The sequence below is a fragment of the Saccoglossus kowalevskii genome, chromosome 8 (genome assembly GCF_978046115.1).
Source record: "Saccoglossus kowalevskii chromosome 8, keSacKowa6.1, whole genome shotgun sequence".
Taxonomy (NCBI): Eukaryota; Metazoa; Hemichordata; class Enteropneusta; family Harrimaniidae; genus Saccoglossus; species Saccoglossus kowalevskii.
The window spans coordinates 9,669,189-9,684,303 of record NC_140648.1 but is presented as its reverse complement, the minus strand read 5'-3'; the positions used below and the strand labels follow the sequence as shown (position 1 = coordinate 9,684,303).

Here is a 15,115-nt window from a genome sequence, read left to right as displayed (position 1 = left end):
CTAAAGGTTAAACATACCACTATATGGTTAGTAGATTTGTTTTCTGCAACCAAAGGTTAAACACACCACTATATGGTTAGTAAATTTGTTTTCTGCAACTAAAGGTTAAACATACCACTATATGGTTAGTAGATTTGTTTTCTGCAACCAAAGGTTAAACATACCACTATATGGTTAGTGAATTTGTTTTCTGCAACCAAAGGTTAAACATACCACTATATGGTTAGTGAATTTGTTTTCTGCAACCAAAGGTTAAACATACCACGATATGGTTAATGAATTTGTTTTCTGCAACCAAGGGTTAAACATACCACTACATGGTAAGTGAGTTTGTTTTCTGCAACTAAAGGTTAGACACACCACTATATGGTTAGTAAATTTGTTTTCTGCAACCAAGGGTTAAACATTGCACTATATGGTTAGTAAATTTGTTTTCTGCAACCAAGGGTTAAACATACCACTATATGGTTAGTGAATTTGTTTTCTGCAACCAAAGGTTAAACATACCACGATATGGTTAATGAATTTGTTTTCTGCAACCAAGGGTTAAACATACCACTACATGGTAAGTGAGTTTGTTTTCTGCAACCAAAGGTTAAACATTGCACTATATGGTTAATGAATTTGTTTTCTGCAACCAAAGGTTAAACATTGCACTATATGGTTAGTAAATTTGTTTTCTGCAACCAAGGGTTAAACATTGCACTATATGGTTAGTAAATTTGTTTTCTGCAACCAAAGGTTCAACATTGCACTATATGGTTAGTGAATTTGTTTTCTGCAACCAAGGGTTAAACATTGCACTATATGGTTAGTAAATTTGTTTTCTGCAACCAAAGGTTAAACATTGCACTATATGGTTAGTGAATTTGTTTTCTGCAACCAAGGGTTAAACATACTACTATATGGTTAGTGAATTTGTTTTCTGTAACCAAGGGTTAAACATACCACTATACGGTTAGTGAATTTGTTTTCTGCAACCAAGGGTTAAACATACCACTATACGGTTAGTGAATTTGTTTTCTGCAACCAAAGGTTAAACATACTACTATATGGTTAGTGAATTTGTTTTCTACAACCAAGGGTTAAACATTGCACTACATGGTTAGTGAATTTGTTTTCTGCAACCAAAGGTTAAACATACTACTATATGGTTAGTGAATTTGTTTTCTGCAACCAAGGGTTAAACATTGCACTATATGGTTAGTGAATTTGTTTTCTGCAACCAAAGGTTAAACATACTACTATATGGTTAGTGAATTTGTTTTCTGCAACCAAAGGTTAAACATTGCACTATATGGTTAGTGAATTTGTTTTCTGCAACCAAGGGTTAGACATTGCACTATATGGTTAGTGAATTTGTTTTCTGCAACCAAAGGTTAAACATTGCACTATATGTTGAGTATATTTGTGCAGTGTCCTCCATAGACCATTTCAAACAATACATGTAGATGCATGTTTCTTGAATATTAATGAGCAATATGTTTGTACAAGTGCTTTTTCATTATTCATTCTCTGTTTCATTTTAAAACAGTAGCATATTTGTATTCCCATGATAAAAATGTTTTCTTTTATTTGAAAAAAAAAATAGTTTCATTACGTTCAATGAATACAAAATATTATATTAAAATATTATTGATCCTAGCATACATTATACAATATTATATAGAATGACAAGAATTGTTATTGTCAATATCACGATAAAATGTGAAAAAAATGTTACATTCATGACCCTCAAATTTATAACTTTAAATTACATTGATTCATGGTGCACAATTAGAACACATTGTACAGATACAAAATACATAAAAATATAAAAAAACAACAAAGAAAAATACAAGTTACTTATCTTTCATTTGTTATTATATACAGATCAATTCTATTTATACAATGCTTATTATAGAATGTGTCATGGTCTGACTGCTACTAATATGATACTCAATACTAGTTATTAATTATATAGCTGTATTTCATATTAAAGAATGCATATACTTATTTAATAAATTATAAACTTCTTGTCATAGGCACAAAGCTACCAATTACACTGCATACATATTCTGTATGATTTTGATTTCATCAGGGCATGTTTATTTCTATTCATATCATATATGTGATCAGACTATAATAAACATCTGCTACACAGCAGCAGCATTTTCATACATTCTACATAAGTCAAAGGTCACTCATTTGTAAACACCAGCAGGGTATAATAAGTGTCAAATAATATGTGCACAGGCTGTAAGGCAAACTCCTACTAGTAAATATATAAAGCCTGAATAATTAAATTACTGCGTGCCAATCACTGGACAGTGATGGGTTATTGTGTATGAATATATTTGTCATTAGACAAATCATGATAGAGATACAAGGCCCAGAAATATATTCAGGAGTTTGGTCAGTTTATAAATCACAGCTGATTTGGTCATGTTTTTCAGAAGTAAAGTAAGTTTTCATCATTAATAGAAGCACAATTTTTATAATTTAAAATTTATATATAAACATATTTTTCAGATTTCCCTAACCATAATATATTAATAGTACATACAATGGTTATATAGTTTGACAAGACTATGGAGCACTTAAACTTGGATTGTTACTGATCAGAAATAATTATAAATAAATCAGAACACATTGAGTGTGCCATAAAAAAACAGACGTATATACAGTTTGGTAGGTCAATAAAATTTGCCCACAGATCTGTTCTTGTGCTGACCTATCATTTTGGGCTACAAAAAGGACATATTGGGCATGATACATTGCAGTCATGGCAAACTGAGATTGTGGTTGATATGGATAGGTATTAAAATAACAATGTTACCATGAAAATGGGAGCATCAAAGTTATAAGATGTATGTTACATTGTTTGTAGAAATTAGGATTCTGAACGTAATGATACCTGAGGCGTAAGTTGAATAGTGGATTAATTGTAATACTACACATTTTAGTTTCTACATATTAAGTTATTTCATCCTCTATTGTATTGTTGTGGTTTACAATGATTGATTTCATACAATGTGCATAAATCTGTCAACCATGTTATTTTATTTCAGATCTATAATGTACATTATTTACATCAACAATTTATATGAGTTTAAGACTTGTAAGGAGAAGCTGAAGGTGACGCTCTAGAGCTACTTACGTAACTCATTATTGCTGACTGTAACATATTAACACGTTGCGCTTCGTCTTCACGTATTCTAGCCATCTCCGCTTCCTTCATTCTCAACTTCTCAGATAACACTGACAGCTCGGATTCACGAGCTGCCAGAGTCTCTCTGTGTTGTTTAGATTGTTCCAGCATCTGCTTTTCAAGTCTCGTGCATTTTTCGCGAAGATCTTCCACTTCTTGGAGGTCAGATTCCATTCGACTTATCTGTTTCTGGTAGTTCAACTTTACTTTATTTACTTCTGCTATAGTTTCATTACTTTTTCCGGATAATTCCTGAAATAATAGAAAAATTGAATTAGACAGTAAAACATAATGATACACAAAAAATATACCAGGGTAACTGTGATACAGGATATTCATACATACACATTAAGAAAATATTAATTTTGAGACATATTTAAGTATTTAAAGACAGTTTAATATTCAACTGTAAATTCACCTGAATGCTTGCTGCAACAATAAATTGTTTACACTGTTTCCAAGTAATGATACTAATAAGTTTAGTAATCAAAAGCAAGACATCACATCCATCAAGCACATCACATTCATCAAGAATGCATCACATTGCAGAACAATGCATCACGTTCATCTAGAACAATGCATCATATTCATCTAGAACACATCACATTGCAGAACAATGCATCACGTTCATCTAGAATAATGCATCATATTCATCTAGAAAGTATCATATTCATCTAGAAATTATCATATTCATCTAGAACGCATCATATTCATCTAGAACACATCACATTCATCCAGAACAACACATCATATTCATCTAGAACAATGCATCATATTCATCTAGAACAACACATATTCATCTAGAACAACGCATCACATTGCAGAACAATGGATCACATTCATCTAGAACAACGCATCACATTGCAGAACAATGCATCACGTTCATCTAGAATAATGCATCATATTCATCTAGAACATGTCATATTCATCTAGAAAGTATCATATTCATCTAGAACGCATCATATTCATCTAGAACACATCACATTCATCCAGAACAACGCATCATATTCATCTAGAACAATGCATCATATTCATCTAGAACAACGCATCACATTGCAGAACAATGGATCACATTCATCTAGAACAATGCATCATATTCATCTAGAACAATGCATCACATTCATCTAGAACAACACATATTCATCTAGAAAGTATCATATTCATCTAGAACACATCATATTCATCCAGAACAATGCATCATATTCATCTAGAACAATGCATCATATTCATCTAGAACAATGCATCATATTCATCTAGAACAACGCATCACATTGCAGAACAATGGATCACATTCATCTAGAACAACGCATATTCATCCAGAACAATGGATCACATTCATCCAGAAAAATGCATCATATTCATTTAGAACACATCACATTCATCCAGAACAACGCATCATATTCATCTAGAACAACACATGATGAGAAAGAATTGGTGATTCAATATGCAAGCTTTTTGATATTTGTTCTCTAATCGATGACATTATACTGATAACGAAAAGATTTATGAATTTCTAAAAAGTTATATCTTTAAGGTTTTATTTACCAAATTCAAGTCCTCCAGCTTCCTTTTCAATGACTCAACCTCAAGAGTAGCATTGCTGTATTTGGATTGGAACTCTGCAACCACCTGACTTTGTTGTGAATTGTGCTGTTGTAGGTCATCTTTTGCATTCTGTAGCATTCGGATCTTGTCTTCTAAGTGTTTACTTCTTTGTAGCTATAAATTTAACATATGGATGGTGTTATTTTAAAATTATTTATCATCTTCAGGGTAATGGCAATAAATAATATAAAACAAACTAAGTGAAATATCGAAAACAATACAGGCAAATATAAAAAAGGGAATGATTCAATTATAAAACATAAAATTGTGTACCTCCTCTTCTTTGACTCTCTGCTTGGTTTGTAATAAATTTTCTTCATGTCCCATCCTTTCCGATAATTGAATTGCTTTTATTCTGCTCACTTCCTCTTCTAGGTTTAATCTGTGATGTTCCAATTTCTGTATCCTGTCTTTTAAGGCTTTTTCAGTGTCCTCTGCATCCTCTCTCACTCTCTGTAGCTCTTTCTCATGTTTCTGCTGAGCTTCTCGAAGGGCCTCCTTCGACTTCTGCTTCTCAACACTTATTTTCTCTACAATAACAATAATAATATGCAATGAAATAACAAGTAGTCATAGGACTGAATGCACAAATATAATTTATAGAATAGTAATAATTGCTAATAAACATAGTTTGTTATTTGTGAATATAATATACTCAAATTAAAATTGAAAACAGATGATAATTAAAATGTAAACACAGATGAATCACTCTCCTACAATATTTTGCTATTGATTCAACATGATTATCATTTATAAAACAATTCAAATTTTCAGCACATTCAATTGTTGGCGATTGCTTCTACTTTAAATTTGATTGTTTGAATTTCATATACTGATTTGTTTGAAAAGTGTTCTATGTACATTCAAAAAGATTCACTTTTGTAACAAATTACTGTGGCCAGGATTATAATGAATTTAGACAAACCTTCAAATATTTCCAGTTCTTATCAACCCTTATTCTTATCATCAAGTATTTTACATAATACTGGTGGTCTTAATTATGTTATATAAATGATTTCAGAGTAAAATTTTAAGAAATAACAGGTTTCACCTTTGTCAAATTAACTTTCGAACAAGTTTTTAATAACTTTTACTCACCATCTGCTTGAGTGGCTTTTACTTTCATCTCAGCATTTTTTTCAGTAATATCTTCTTTTAATTCATATATCTGTTCTTGTTGCTGTTGACACTTTCGTTCCAATTCATCGACTCTATTTTCCAATTTCATGTTTCTGTCTTGAGTATCTGATAGCTCTTTTATTAGCTTGTTTTCAGATGAGTGTTTTTCCTGTAAGAGTATACACATGTATTCTTTGAATGCAGTAATTTTTTTCATCAAAATGTTGACGCCGTGGAATGTGCTGTCAATTTGATAATACAGTAAAATATATGAACCATATTTGGCAACATATATACTGTGAGGTCTAACATAATTTTGTTATTTATCACTATGCACGTTTAAAAACTAAACCAATTCTTACAACTGTGATCACTGATCAACTAGTTTTTTTAATGTACTTGACATGTTCTAACTGGCATTCCACGGCCGACTGAGAATGAGTAATTAAAAAAGAAAAGAAGCAGTTAATGGAGGTTGATAATTGAACTATTAAATCATAATGTCAATCTCTAACCCAACATCATGTTTAGAAATCCTAGCTCAACCGGTCACTGTAGCCTAGTGGTTGTTGCATCAGACTCATAGCCGGTAGATCCAAGTTCAAATCCTATTTGGGCTGAACATCTAAGGGGTCGACCCCTACTCTGGGTGAGTGTGCTACAGACTCAATGGGAAGGCCAATTCCACAGGCTGAGATTCATTCACTAACGAATGTGACTTTGGGGGAACCTCGGTTATGATCCGGAGGTGCTTGTGTTCGACCGAGCCTGGTTGATGCCAGGATAATGCATTAAATGCGTAAATAATTCATTTGGTTCATTGCGATAACCCACAGACATGATTAGTTTAATGTTGATAAAAATGCATAATGATTATCTATTATTAGCCCATTTCTGATATCTAAAAAAAAAACAGAGTTTAATAGAATGAATTCATTACAGAGGTGTTCTGGAATTAGACTGAAAACCATGGATGAAGATTCAAATGTATTTTCTGTATGTATATAAATTTTGATACTGTGAATCACTTTTGTTTTCAAGTTGTGCATCTCAAATTGCAGACAAATATTAGTTGCCAAGCTTCCCATTTGAAAAGCAAATCTTAAATATTGAATTAATTTCAATGTGTCTCCAATACTTTCAGGACATAGGAGTTCTTTCTAAGCTTTCTTTGATCTGTTTTCACTTGTCTCAGTTACGTTACTGTACTAAACATAATAAGATTACTTGGCAACATACTTTTAAAGTGGTAAAATTATGTCAATGAACAAATGTGAAAACAGCAGATTATATATTTTAAGTGAACACCATCATATAGCTCAGAATATAGTGTGAGAACCCATAATGTGTGTACTAGTACAAGACAAATATCCATAAAAATATTACAATTCATTTTACAACAGTTTTAATTAAGTATGGTTTTATTGAAGACTACTTTACATGACTACCAGCAGATTTGCAGTAAATAGTGTGTTAAAATGTATGGATGTTTATAATTACTTATGCAAAAAGAGCATTATACAATAGAAATTCTGTCGTTGCATATCCCTCTTCTCTAAGATCTATGATTAGATACCATAGTTATTAAAGGAAGGGATTAAGTCAGCTATAAGGGATGAAAGTGTGCAAAATGAAACCATATCAAAATGCAGCGACTGCAGCCATTATTGTACTCACATCTCTTTCTAATCTGAGTTCCTCTTGGTGCTTTACCACCATCTCTGAATTATCTTGTCTTACCCTTTCCACCAAGTCAGCCAACTCTCTGGCTTTTTGTTCTGCTAGGGCATTAGATGCTTCTGTCATAGACAATCTGAAAAAGTGAGATTATAATAATATAATAATTACTTTTAAGTTGACTATGGGCCAAATTAACATAATTTTTCATTGCCTACAAATCTTGATTAAAATCTTAAAAATTCAAAAATTGACTTGGTGCTCAAAGGTAAAAGTTGAATAATAAAAACAACACGTTTTACAAGGATTTCAAAAAGTATTCACTCAGCCCGTGTGGAATATGATATTATGAGGTTATTACGAGAACACTGAAATCGTATCGACTGACACAAAGCGGAGGGCAATGCTTTTCAGTATTGCCTAAGTGCATACTTTGCAGTATTCTCGTCATAACCTTATTATTATATTACTCGCTTTCAATAATAATTTAATGAAAGATAACAATCCAAAACATCGTGCACTGTCCATGGAATTCTACTTCTTTTATAACGTGGTATAGTGTTTCTGTGTTAATGTAAACCAAAGAAAATGTTTAAATGTGACATACACGTGATGCACAATTTCCAAAGAAAATGCGTTCACTTTCGAACATGTCTGTACAGTATTTCCAGACTGATGAATTCTATTGTTTTCGGTGTCTGATGTATATTAATGTGGGTATATTTTCAAAATAATCTATATTTCTTACTTTGCAGCTATTGACTTAAAAGCTGTTTTTCTTTCCTCCAATGCTTCCTGTAATTGTCCAATCCGGTATGACGTATTCCTATTTGACCTACCCATGGAGTCTTGCTGATGATCAAGTCTATCCATTAAGTCGGAAACCTAACAATAAACATGTGCATATGGTGTCAGTTTAAATTACACCTTATCCAGGGTTTGTTCAAAGTGGCACCTGCTAGGAATAAGATTATTCTTATATCGTACAAAATTGTATAATCCACACATAAAGCAATTTGAGATTTTGAATCAAATCACCAAATAAAACATCAAGTTTAGTCATGTCAAGAAATTATGAAGAACAGACAGATGAACTCACGCCCAACACAACCCAAAACAAAGCCCCTGTTTTAGATTTTGTCCGCCACTTGGTAAAAAGATTTGCCCGTCTGTTTTCACCATACATGTGTATTTGTCTGAACTACTTGTCACATTCATCATTACAACACTAGAATCATTCTTATAACGAACCATTTAAATACCACACAGCCAGCAATGCAAAAAACATTAGTCATAGTGATTTTAGGGATGACATTTTAATAACTTGAATGCAAAATGGTAAATTTCTTGTTTTGGGTACTAGATGCGTAATAATATTTTATATTCTGAAAACCCATCTATGTATGGTTATGAATGTACAATTCAAAGAAGTAAGTCACATAAATAGAAGAACTATTACAATACCTGTTGTCTCTTCTCATTTTTTAGCTGTCTGATTTCTCTGCTGAGTATTTCTTGCCGTGTCTTATGTTGATTAGTAACTGATTCTCTGTCTTCGTTGCTAGCTAGGGCCACCTCTAAAAAAAAAAAGAAAACATTCATTATGATATGCATAAAATCCAGAAATCAGTATATGATTTTTTTTCAATTCAGCGACATGCAGAAAAAAGACATACAGTTGCTTTGTACATGTATTAACATTAATGATTCCATGAATGAAATAGTTATTTTAAGAGTTTTTGTCTCTAAAGGTATAAAGTTAAAGACTTGTATGCCCTTACAGTGGTATGTCTTGTACTGAAGCAAGCTGTAACCAAGAATATGACTATCACAACATCTAATACTTTACCTATTGCTTTGACAATATCCTGTGGTATATTATTACCAGCCATATCAATTCTTGTTAATGATCTATTATGCTGCAGTGATGTAAGAAGTGCTCTGCCACCCAATAATCCACAGTTGTTCCATCTCAAATCTGAATACAAAATGCAATGAGTGATTAAACCTTGGCTTAATATTTAAACAAATTGTCTAGAAAGATAAAAACACAGGTGATCAGCATCTATATATACAAGATTTTATTCCACAAATATACAGCTTATAAAATGAAAAGTAAAAAAAAAAAATCAAATTACAATTTAAAATTGTAAGTTAAATTTACGTCGGACCATTGGGTAGCTTATTGGTAACCCCATACAAACCATTGCAATGGTTGAGTACAAACAATAATGTATGCACATGAGATAAAATTGGTTTCTAGGTGTAGACGACAAGTCTGATCCATAGGTTAGAAATGATGCTTTGGTTAAAATAGGTACGTACCTATATGTTTGAGAGTTGTATTCCTTTGCAAAGCTACTCCAAGTTCACCGGCAGAGTCATGGCCTATCTGATTATTCCTCAAATCCAGTAATTCCAGGGTATTATTAGAAGCAATGCCTTCAGCAAATGCTGCAAAGGAGTTCTCCCACATTCCCAGAGAGTTCCATTCTAAAACCAAACTATATTTCAAGAATTTAAGAAAAATTGAATTATTATTATTTCCAGGACCTTGCAAGATCTCACTTGATTAGAAAATGAACATACCACATGTCATATTGCTATGATTTTCAAAGTAAAAAACGAAAATATTTACTAGTTAGTTGTTTAAAATTTCGTTATATTTATAATATAAAATGATTCAGTGAAAATAAAATCCAGCGAAAATACCTTTTTTTCTATATTGTACATTCAACTCATCAAAAATTACAAAAAATCCAAAAAGTCTTTTAAGTGAAAAGTATTTTATTCAAACAAGTTGAAGTCAAGGTTGATTTTCAAAGAAATGTTATTTGTAGAAAGTCTGTAGTAGTTATAGTACTCTCCCACCTATAATTTTTTTATAAATATTTCTAAAACTCAGGAACTTAACAATGACTATGGCAGAAATATACAAAGAAATATAAATATCTGCAGATAACTTCACTTATGTGATAACTGAAAACAAAAAACAATAGCAAACATTTCCCATATACATCATATTGGAATTTTTACTAATTCATCTTGAGATATTTAAAAAATTTAAAAAAAACATCTCAAATCTTCACTACATTTACTAATGACAGAAAAAGCAGTATGACATGATAGTATGGTTATATCATGGACCTAGCGGTATGTTTATAGGTCCATGATAATATCAAGAAAGCAATGGGCGCTGCAGACTCATTTTAAAACACGAGTATTTCAGCACTCAGAGGCAACAATTCATATGTGTAGGGTATGTAATAGTGCTATTTCCTGCCAGAATTGCTGGTTCATAAGTAAATGAAGTTATGAGTGTAGAATCACTGTATTTTACCTTTTCAGGGTATGATTATGTCGCATCATTTTACCGAGTGCTTCTGCTCCTGCACCACGTATGTTATTTCCTTTCAAATCCAATGTTTTTGTTGCGACATTCGATGACATACCATAAGCCAATAATTTTACCCCTGGGGAAAAATGATATAATTACATACATATTATGTCTTCTTTGATACAATCATAATACAAATGTAATTGATTGTGTAGATTTATTTTTAGTCCATAGGTTTTACAAATGAAATTAATACATGTATTATAATTATACGACAGCTGTTGAAAGATTAATCAATCACTAGCACGATGATCATTTACAAAAATAACAAAAATATACTCGCTTAAATAAGCAAGTATATTGTTCAGTAATTAGGGGTTAATTTTAGACATATACTGGTACATATAACTTATTCATATAATTTTATGTTGTCTTTTTAAATTGAAATTTGCACATCTAAGGACAAATAATATACTCTTGTAATTTTGAATAATATTGCAATAAATTTAATACCGTACTTGTAGATGGAATAAATCTTATTCACAGGGATATGTACCTTCATCTCCAATCATACAATCTGCCAATTTGACTTCGACAAAGAGTCTGTCAGCAGACAAGGCTTTTCCCAACACAGCACAGGTCTCTGTAGATAAACTTGTTGTAGATAGGTCCAACCGTGATCTTGTTGACCCGGGACTGTGCTTGCAGCTCCGTAACAACTCAACAACTGAGTCTTGCGGCTCTACATGATTGTCCTTACACAAGCGCAGATACGTTGCCTTGAATTCATCCATTCTAAAATAGTGACCAAAGAAAGGAAATTAAATATATAATTATTCATTTGATGCACATAATGTAATCAATAGTGCCATGAATAATCTGAGCTACCATCGTACATCATACCAATGTAAAATTGAAACTCATGAGTACCTACCATGATTCAATGATGAACTTAGCCCCAGCCCATCCCAATCACTAACATTTCATTTCCCGAAATATCAATCAATCAGATGGCAAAATAAAAAATTGGGCAAAAAAAAATAATATCAATCAATAAATTATTTTTAAACAGCAATAACAGCTTTCAGTAGTAACAAATCATTTCCCACAAGCACAAAACACAGTATTATTAAAAATCTGCTGTTTTGAAAAATGAAAACGAGCCTTTCCTAATCAGTATTAAATTTAATATTAAAATAAGAATGTAAATCATCAAAAATGATTAGTTTCAACAGCTGGCATGAAGCTCTCACTGTTTAACAGAACAGAACTGCAAAGTAAGTAATTGTGCAACCATTGTCATTGATTATTATTTTTGCAAATGAACAAGAAAAACAACTATACCTCAAATAAGAGGATTTTAATTTATTTTTGACATTCATCAAACCGAAATATATTAGTAGACAATCCTAAAAACAAAACATTCAAATTGCAGAAAATTACAGTAGTATATGTACAAATATATATTTTTAATTCAAATGAGAAACTTAGGCAAAAATACATGCATGGCAATATTGAACTTCAATCTACAGTCTAATTAAAAATAAAATTTTAAACAAATTTGACACTTCAAATATTTAAGTATCATACAGGGTATACATAGAGTAAAAATAATTTGAATAAAAAAACGAGTAAAATTTACCTAGATAAATTTAGAGTGACAATTTACCAACAAGAATGACAGAAAGTTATCAGAGAGTTTACAGTGACCTAAATAGACCACTGTGTACACTGTACACACTGTGAGTGAAATAATGGCAGACCCACCCATCATATAGCACAGAATTACAGCTATAAATTATCTCTATAGCAACAATTCAACTAATATGCCAAGCTACTTGTAAATGTATAACACTGGCACTAAATAAAACTGAAATTGCACTAAGTATGATATAATTACTAGGTTACTCCATATCAAGTTATTAACATTGCATGGCAACATATTTGGCAATTTATAAATAGTGCAGAAACATAAGTAAACGTATTTACGAGGCATGCCATTACCTCAAAAAGCACATCCTAACCCACACCCTAAGGATTAACTGGGTTTAATAGGATAAATGTAAATATCTATAACTAGCGCTATTTGGTAAAATGTACATAACAACCATCTCGTGTGCGTTAGTACACTCGTTATTATGCACGGCCGAGATCGGTAGCGAATTCCTGACTAACCAATTCAATCTGAATCATGGAAGCTCTGTTTTAGCTCAATGATTCAGTCAACCAAATCCGCAAAGGGTTTATATATATTATAATTGTTTAAACACAACTGACGCTTGTATACTGTAAGTTGTACCCCGGGGTCCATGGTTGGTTAATTTGGCTGAAGTGCAATGACATTGACAACGATTGTGGACGTGGATCTAAACACTCGGTGATTAAACCAAGGCTTACAGTAAATGATACAATATTTTATACTCACGGACAGTCAAAAAAAATAATTACTCACTCAAAACATACACCGTTAAACTTAGAAGTGTAACTGATAATTCGGTATTTGGCTTGTCGACGTGCAAGTTTCGACAGGTCACTTCATAATAACGTTCAGAATACCACAACTTCAACGCAATAGGTGTCACGCGATCGGTTTCGGACGCTTACAAACTCCATATATGGTAAACAACACTTGTACTATTCTATAAACGCAATCACTTACCTGTCACGATCACGAAATCACGGTAATAACATGAGATCTTAGTTGGTTGAAGCTTACTGCTCGCAACTCAGGGCTTGTTGTCGTTCGGAAGCGGACGCCATAATTCCAATTTCAAGATGCGCGCGCAGCTCGCACAGTCTCATTGAAAATCTCGCGAGTAAGTGCGAGAAATCGCACGACTGGCCGGAAATTTCGTTTCCTTGCGCGATAGCTTATCAAATTTATAACAACAGCAAATACCATTAAAAAAACACCTAATGGGTCATTAATATTCCTTTACGGGGTACAGTCACTTCGCCCGAAATCCACTTCGTCCGAACTCCTTCGTCTGATTACCAGTTCGCCCAGTTACCGACAGGCAATGGGACAGGTATGCATCGGCCATCATACACAGATTTTTCACTTGTTTCACCATCGGTGTTTGAATAAAATACTTTCACAGTGGTGTCGTTGGCAGAATAATTTCAATCCGCGCATTTTATGCAAAGATGGTCACATTGACGGAACCTTTGTACGCCCTCCGGTGTTGGGAACTTGGAACACTAAGTAGTACCTAAAGCCACCGTGTTGAGGGACGGTGCTAAAGCCAACCTCGGCGTTTATCAATCTAATAAAACTCGCAAATCACGACGTCGTTACCGTATTTTTAAAGTTTTAAATACAATTTATATAGTGGTTAATGTTAAATGGTTAATGTTAAATGTAACTGGGAATTACCAATATTCAATAATTTGCAACATTTTGTACTTTGAATTATGACGACGAGGCCATCGACTGTACGAATGAAAAGTTATTTTATCCGAATAATAAAACAGGTTTTATAATTGAAAGTGAGCTTATAACAGAGAGCATGAACACGCTTGTGGCACGACGAATATCAATAGTACATTCATTGTCATTGCGACCTGTTTTTTTTTTTAGAGAAAAAACCTTGCAACTTAGCACAGTATTTCCACATTTACTTTTACAACTGACTGTGTGGTACGTTTACACTATTTCCCTGTTATACAAGTCGTTAATCGACGCAATTACACCATGATTACTTTGAAATATGCCCGAAACTTAGCATAGTACATTAACATTTTTTTAGATGTTCCCCTATTTATTTAGTCGTTAGCCGTTAACCGATGCAATTATTACACTGGTATAAAATCGATCACTAAAGTATACCGCTACAATTAGGTGTGAATTTGTTCATACATATGTGAAGAATAACTCAACCACACCTTAAAAGGCGTAAAATCTCTTGAAACAAATAGAAAAAATGCACGTGGTTTGATTTCTATAATTTGTGGTAAGCTTTCATAATTGGTTCGCTGGAAATGTAACCAAAATACTAGTATTCATTTTCTGGGCAACTATTCTATTCTTGTTGGACGGTGGTTTTCATTCAGATTTATGATGATGAACCATTTGTCCGTATTTATTGGTACATGTTTTCTTTCTTGGCATAAACAATTTCTAAATTTGGCGCCATATTTATATAATGAAATAGACCATTTTTTTTTTAACGCATCACGCACGTAAA

At 32.6% G+C, this 15,115-nt stretch overlaps 1 protein-coding gene across 1 annotated transcript; it reads right to left on the bottom strand.

Moving 5' to 3' along the window:
• Positions 1–3,019: 3,019 nt before the first annotated feature.
• Positions 3,020–13,682, bottom strand: LOC100376045 (leucine-rich repeat-containing protein 45-like). Its single transcript, XM_002731066.4, has 12 exons — positions 13,588–13,682; positions 11,485–11,723; positions 10,932–11,064; positions 9,917–10,095; positions 9,441–9,569; positions 9,056–9,168; positions 8,340–8,476; positions 7,592–7,727; positions 5,894–6,083; positions 5,069–5,325; positions 4,736–4,909; positions 3,020–3,442 (listed from the first exon to the last, which is right to left on the bottom strand). The coding sequence occupies exons 2-12, from the start codon at positions 11,720–11,722 to the stop codon at positions 3,092–3,094; spliced, it is 2,037 nt and encodes a 678-aa protein (XP_002731112.1). The 5' UTR covers position 11,723; positions 13,588–13,682; the 3' UTR covers positions 3,020–3,091.
• Positions 13,683–15,115: the final 1,433 nt, after the last annotated feature.

Bases quoted from the DNA above. Each gene is read 5' to 3' on its own strand.
- LOC100376045 (XM_002731066.4), bottom strand. From the start codon at position 11,722: ATGGATGAATTCAAGGCAACGTATCTGCGCTTGTGTAAGGACAATCAT. The intron at 8,477-9,055 runs GTATTGTAATAG...GTTTATTGTTAG, and splicing joins AAAATGAGAAGAGACAACAG to GTTTCCGACTTAATGGATAG. The intron at 6,084-7,591 runs GTGAGTACAATA...ATACTCTTACAG, and splicing joins AACTCAGATTAGAAAGAGAT to GAAAAACACTCATCTGAAAA.